At 50.9% G+C, this 6,000-nt stretch overlaps 1 protein-coding gene across 1 annotated transcript in view; it reads right to left on the bottom strand.

Annotated features, from left to right (window-relative positions):
* Positions 1–4,873: 4,873 nt before the first annotated feature.
* CMTM7 (CKLF like MARVEL transmembrane domain containing 7) overlaps positions 4,874–6,000 on the bottom strand; it is a 49,855-nt gene continuing 48,728 nt past the window's right edge. The window contains exon 5 of the mRNA XM_077753693.1: positions 4,874–5,086. Coding sequence (XP_077609819.1) covers positions 5,031–5,086 — 56 coding nt within the window. The 3' untranslated portion in view covers positions 4,874–5,030. The remainder of the gene's footprint in view (positions 5,087–6,000) is intronic.

The raw sequence follows: 6,000 nt of genomic DNA, 5'->3' as shown, positions 1-6,000 counted from the left end.
TACCCAGGAGGAAATCCACGGATTGTTCAGATGATTTGCATGATTGAGAATTTTAGTGCCTTTCTCCCCTCGGGGGCCTTCCTGGCCTTTCTCTTTCTAGGCCCCTGGCCATTCACCTGTCCCCAAGGCTGTGTATTTTCCCATTGGGCCACTTGCACCAAAGCAGATGATCAGATGCCTTGCACAGGGCTTTGGCCATTGGAGTTCTTCCACCTCTTCCCCCTCACTCCTGTCTTCCAAGGCCACCACTCAGTAAGGCTATTCCTGCAGCCACCACATACTTCCTGCCCCGGGCCCAGGAGGCATCTGACCCACCTGTGTCAGGTGAAGCTGAGGAGAGAGCCGATAGGAGGATGTGTTACCGAGTTGGCCACCACTGTGTGACTGGTGGTGACCTGGTCCCACGGAACTGTCCTTGGAAAAGTGGCGTAAAACTTGCCCTGGGACAGTCTGTCACTGGAGAGGACAGATGTAGCCACTGACTCCTGTGTCCCATTGGCCAGTATTACACCCCAGGGCAGGAGCTCCCCCGCCCTTGGAGGTCACACATGTGTGGGTGCTGCGTGGGTCCCTGGCAGTATCCACAGGAAAGCTCCCCCAGAAGTCGAGAGGCGCCTGTGGAGGCGTGGAGCACAGCTGTGTGGTCACCGTGGCATGCAGTTGGTCATAGCCTTCGCAGGACTGGCACTGCAGTGGTGGCTGGATGAAGAGAGAGGTGAGACCAAGAGGATGTACCGCGCCGCATGAAGGGGGGTGGGTGTCTGTTACAGCGACATAACCGTAAGTGAATGAAGTCCCAAAAGATTATATGCAGTGTGGTGGCCGTTTCGTTTAATTACAGGTACCTACCGGAATTATATCCACTTTCTAGGCAATCCATGTAATTGCAGTCGAGTTACATATTAAGAAAAGCAAAGATGCGGTTGGTGGAAGGGTCCGGAGGTTATGCGGGGAGAGGAGAACCCGGAGGGGTGAGGTAACGGGAAGCAGTCACTGTTCACGGTCGGTTAAAGGCCGCGCTGCTCCCCGCTGTCACAAGAGGGCGCACACTGCTAGGAGAGGGCGCGCAGGGCGGCCACCACCAGGGTTTCGTTTTCGCAAAAGTAAAGTTGAGGCCAGCTGCGACGGGTGGCAGGGCGCCAGCAGGCGACACTGCTGTCAGGGGACCCCGGGGAGGGCCCCCGCCCCGCGGACTGGCCTGGGGTTTCGGGAGGAAGCAGGTGCCGGCCTGAGAAGCCTCTGCGCGCTCCGGCCTCAGCCCTGACTTCCTGCTGCCCGACACCCTCCTTCCTGTCCCGGAACCGCCAGGCCAGGCAGGGTCGCAGACTGAAGGCCCGCGGGCTGTACAAAGCCTCCGCACGCGTTTGGTTTGAAAGAGATGTATCTCTTTCAAAAGTTTATTTGGCAACCTTTAAAACTCTGGAAATGTTTAGCCTAAAAATTCTCTCCGACACTTGGGGCATCAGGCAGCCCTGGGCTGCTGCGCCCTCCACATGCGCCCCTGGCCGCGCAACGAGGGTTTTTAATAGTTATGGTCAGATCGGTATTCAGCATGACCATTATTCTGGCTGTTACCGCTCTACAGAACTGGGCCAAAGGGCTCGGTCACACCGCGACGTTACCTTTTCTGCACACCTCTGCATGGAGTTGTGGTCTTTTTCATTTGCATAATTTTCATATACACAGAAATTGACATTAAAACCCCAGCAAGCCACCAGTTGCCTCATTGATCTTACAAGGTCCACGGGCTCCAGTTACTCGGCCGGTGGTCTTCGTGAGGAAGCCACTCAGTGTCTGGCTGCCTCCAACCTGGTCGCATTGCTCCGTCTAGCCGCCCAGGGTACCCGCCCGGCAGCTGCCTTCCTTTCAGGGGCTTCTGAACGTGTTTTTATTTTTTAAAGCAGAGAAATCCCCTTTTTTCAATGTAGATCATATGAAACTCCATTATATAAAACAGGAAGTATGATGTTAACATAAACGATCAACTTACATTTATAACATTTGCTTATTATAACGTCAGTCCGTAATGGGGTGCCTGGGTGGCTCAGTCAGTTAAGCCACCGACTTCAGCTCAGGTCATGATCTCACAGTTCAACGGTTTGAGCCCTGTGTCAGGCTCTGTGCAGCCTGGAGCCTGCTTCAGATTCTGTGTGTGTCTCTCTCTCAGCCCCTCCCCTAATCGTGCTCTCTCTCAAAAATAAACATTTAAAAAAAATTTTTTTTAATGGCAACATAAAACTTAACCACATTTGCAACTTTTAGGTGCAGCTCACTGGCATTAATTTCATTTACGGCTGTGCAGTCGCCACCATAATCCATCTCCAGAATATTTCCATCTTCCCGCAGCAGGCTGTGAACCACCCCCTCCCATCCCTCAACCCCTCCCCCCCCAGGCTCCACCAACCATCCTTCTACTTTCAGTCTCTGAATTTTAAGAACTCTAGGAACCTCCTGGAAATGGCATCATGCAGTATTTGTCCTTCTGTATCTGGCTTATTTCACTCAGCATGACGTCCTGGAGGCTCATCTGTGCTGTAGTTGGTACCAGAATGTCCTTCCTTCTTCTCTAAGGCCACCTGTGCTGCTCCTGACTGCTGCTCTATTAGGTCTTGTGTGAACAGCACTGGCTTCCAGCCTTAACATCCATTTACTCTGAAAATATGCAAATCTTGAGGGGCCAATGTCTTCATCCTTTACTGCACTCATCTCTGGGGAGGCAGGGGGTGGTGCACACAAACTGGGGGGGTCGGCGCCCTGGGTGCATCAAGTGCTTTCCCATGAGCTTTGTGGCCCTGTCACTCGACTCCTGGTTTACAGCTTTCTCATCTAATAAATCCTCGCTCAATTGGCCAATATTTTTCTTACAAAACACACACATGCCCCCTGCCACACGCCCACACACACACTCACAATGGTCATTACATCAGGGGCCTGAGAGGAGGCATGCCTCACTTAAGAAAGAGGGTCTAGTCTCCTCAAGAGGGGCTTTTTCCCAAGCTGGATAAATTAAGAGATGGCTTTGTATTTTTGTTTCATATTTATTTATTTTTGAGAAAGAGACAGAGCGGGAGCAGGGGAGGAGCAGAGAGAGGGGGAGACACAGAACCTAAGTAGGCTCCAGGCTCTCACCAGAGAGCCCGACGCAGGACTTGAACTTACGAACTGTGAGATCAATGACCTGAGTCGAAGTCAGGCGCTTAATGGACTGAGCCACCCAGGCGCCCCAGAGATGGCTTTGTTTTTGTAAGGGGACTTAAGGCAGCTTCACCCCCTGAGGAATGTGGAGTAGAAGCAGATTTCGGCAGGAGGATTCAGAAAGCCCTCCCCTGTGGTAGGTAAGTGGGGTCATCAGTCCCTGAGGCCACTGGTTCTAAAAGCAGGAGGGAGACACCCGGCTGCCCTGGAGGCAGACACCCGGCTGCCCTGGAGGCGGCTCTTCGTTCCCAGGCGGGGAGGACCAAGGAAGACGGGGAAGGGAGGCTGGGAGCGGCTTGGAGGCTGCCAAGGTCCCTCTCGTGCCTGGCAATGGGGGTGGGGCTCTGGCGCAGAGCAGAGGGTCCGAAGGCCGTCCAGGGGCCGCCCGATGCTCCATCTCAGCGCCTCAGGCCGGATGTAGGGTGTCCTCACACAGCGGCATCTTGGGAAGGCAATGGCCAAGTTAGAGGACTGCGGGTGGGAAGGGCCCCCCAGAAGCCACACACCAGGAGGCTGCCCCCGGACCCCAGCTCTGCTTGGCGCACTCCTTCCTCCACCCAGCACCAACTGCCCTTGGAATTCATGTTCTCTTTCTAAATACATTTCTAAAAGAAAAAAAATCATCAGTACGCGGTGGGGGGAGATTTCTATCCCTGGTCTTCCCCACCCGGGCCTATCCTTGGAGGGACTTCCACTGTGTTAGTGGGGTCTGTTGGCTCTTCCTTTATCATTGTAAGTCATCACCTTGAGATACTACCAATAATTTTTACATTCTCTACTTTTCTTCATTTTTACTTTTTTTTAAAAATTTTTTTAATGTTTTATTTATTTCTAGGAGAGAGAGAGACAGCATGAGCAAGGGAGGGTCAGAGAGAGAGGGAGTCACAGACTCTGAAACAGGCTCCAGGCTCTGAGCCCGCAGTCAGCACAGAGCCCGACGCGGGGCTCGAACCCACGAACCGCGAGATCATGACCTAAGTGAAAGTCGGACGCTTAACCGACTAAGCTACCCAGGCGCCCCTCATTTTTACTTTTTTAATTAAAAATTTTTTTAATGTTTATTTTAAAAAAATTTTTTAACATTTATTTATTTTTGAGAGACAGAGAGAGACAGATCATGAGCAGGGGAGGGGCAAAGAGAGGGACACAAAGAATCAGAAGCAGGCTCCAGGCTCTGAGCTGTCAGCACAGAGCCCAACGCGGGGCTCGAGCCCACGAACTGGGAGATCATGACCTGAACCAAAGTCGGATGCTCAACCGACTGAGCCACCCAGGTGCCCCTTATGTTTATTTTTGAGAAACAGAATGTGAGTGGGGGAGGGGCAGAAAAGGAGGGAGACACAGAATCAGAAGCAGGTTCCAGGCTCAGAGCTGTCAGCACAGAGCCCAACACAGGGCTTGAACCCACGAACTGCAAGATCATGACCTGAGCTGAAGTTGGATGCTTAACCGACTGAGCCACCCAGGTGCCCCTCATTGATTTTTTTGCTTAAACAGTTTTAGCGAGATAAAATCCACCCACCGTACCATTCACCCACCTAAAGCGCAGGTTTCCAGTTTTCATGTACTCACAGGACTGGCAAGCACCGACTGCCACACTTGTAGAATATTTCATCCCTCCCAAAAGAAACCCCATACCCATCTGCAGTCACCTCCCCAGCTCCTGGCAATCTCTGACCTACTTCCTGCCTCTTTGGACCTGCCTCTTCTGCCCGGTTCACGTAAACAGAATCCTACAGCCTGGGGTGGCTTGGGACTCCTTCCCATCAACGTCCTGTTCCCTTCTGGTCAGTGACTTCTAGAGGGAAACGGAAGCTGATGAAAACAACCTTTCTTCAGGTCAATTCAGACCATGCGCTGTACATGCTCTGATACTCTTGTAGTTGTTTTTCTAAGAGAAAGAAAAAGAACCAAGAAGGAAAGGGCTGGAGTACAGAAAGAGGTGGATTAATCAAAATAACTGGGTCAAGCTCTCAGCACTGTTACTTCTAGGAAAGCATTCTAGAGATAAAACATTAGGGATGAGTATGGGGATATATTTACAAGGGTGTTTACAACACTGTTTAGCAGCAAAGAATTAAGAAACACACACACACACACACACACACACACACACACACAATGACCCCAAATAGGAAACAAGTAAACTATGACACAGACATGCACTGGAGTCAGCGCAACAGCACAGAGCCATTAAAAGTGATAGGAGGGACATCTGGGTGGCTCGGTCAGTTAAGTGTTTGACTTCGGTGCCGGTCATGATCTCGCAGTTCATGAGTTCTGGCTCCGCATTGGGCTCTGCTGTCAGCACCATGCCAGCTTCAGATCCTCTGCCTCCCTCTCTCTCTGCCCCTCCCCCGGCTCATGCTCACTCTCAAAAATAAATAAACACTTAAAAAAAGGCGATGGGAGAAAAGGGGTGCCTGGCTGGCTCAGTCCTTAGAGCATGCAACTCTTGATCTTGGGGTTAAGTTCGAGCCCCAGGTTGGGCAAAGAAATTACTTAAAAATAAAGTCTTGTACATAAAGTCTTTAAAAAAAAAAAAAAAAAAAAACATGATGGAGAAGAATGCCCAGACATGTGGGGGAAATGCCTGATAGGTGGTTAAGTAAGAGAATGAGAGCAGGTTACAAATAATACCTAAAGTTTGATCCTTTAATAAAAGCAACATATGTATCTATATATCTGTCCATCCATCCATCCATCCATCCATCCATCCATCCATCCAAGAGGAAATGCTGGAAGGACAGACACCCAACAGGTGCTATTTCTGGGTAGTGGTAGGACAGATGGTTTTCATTAAAA

The sequence above is a fragment of the Crocuta crocuta genome, unplaced genomic scaffold (genome assembly GCF_008692635.1).
Source record: "Crocuta crocuta isolate KB4526 unplaced genomic scaffold, BGI_CrCroc_1.0 scaffold655, whole genome shotgun sequence".
In the NCBI taxonomy this organism is placed as follows: Eukaryota; Metazoa; Chordata; class Mammalia; order Carnivora; family Hyaenidae; genus Crocuta; species Crocuta crocuta.
This window is presented reverse-complemented; position numbering and strand designations above follow the sequence as displayed.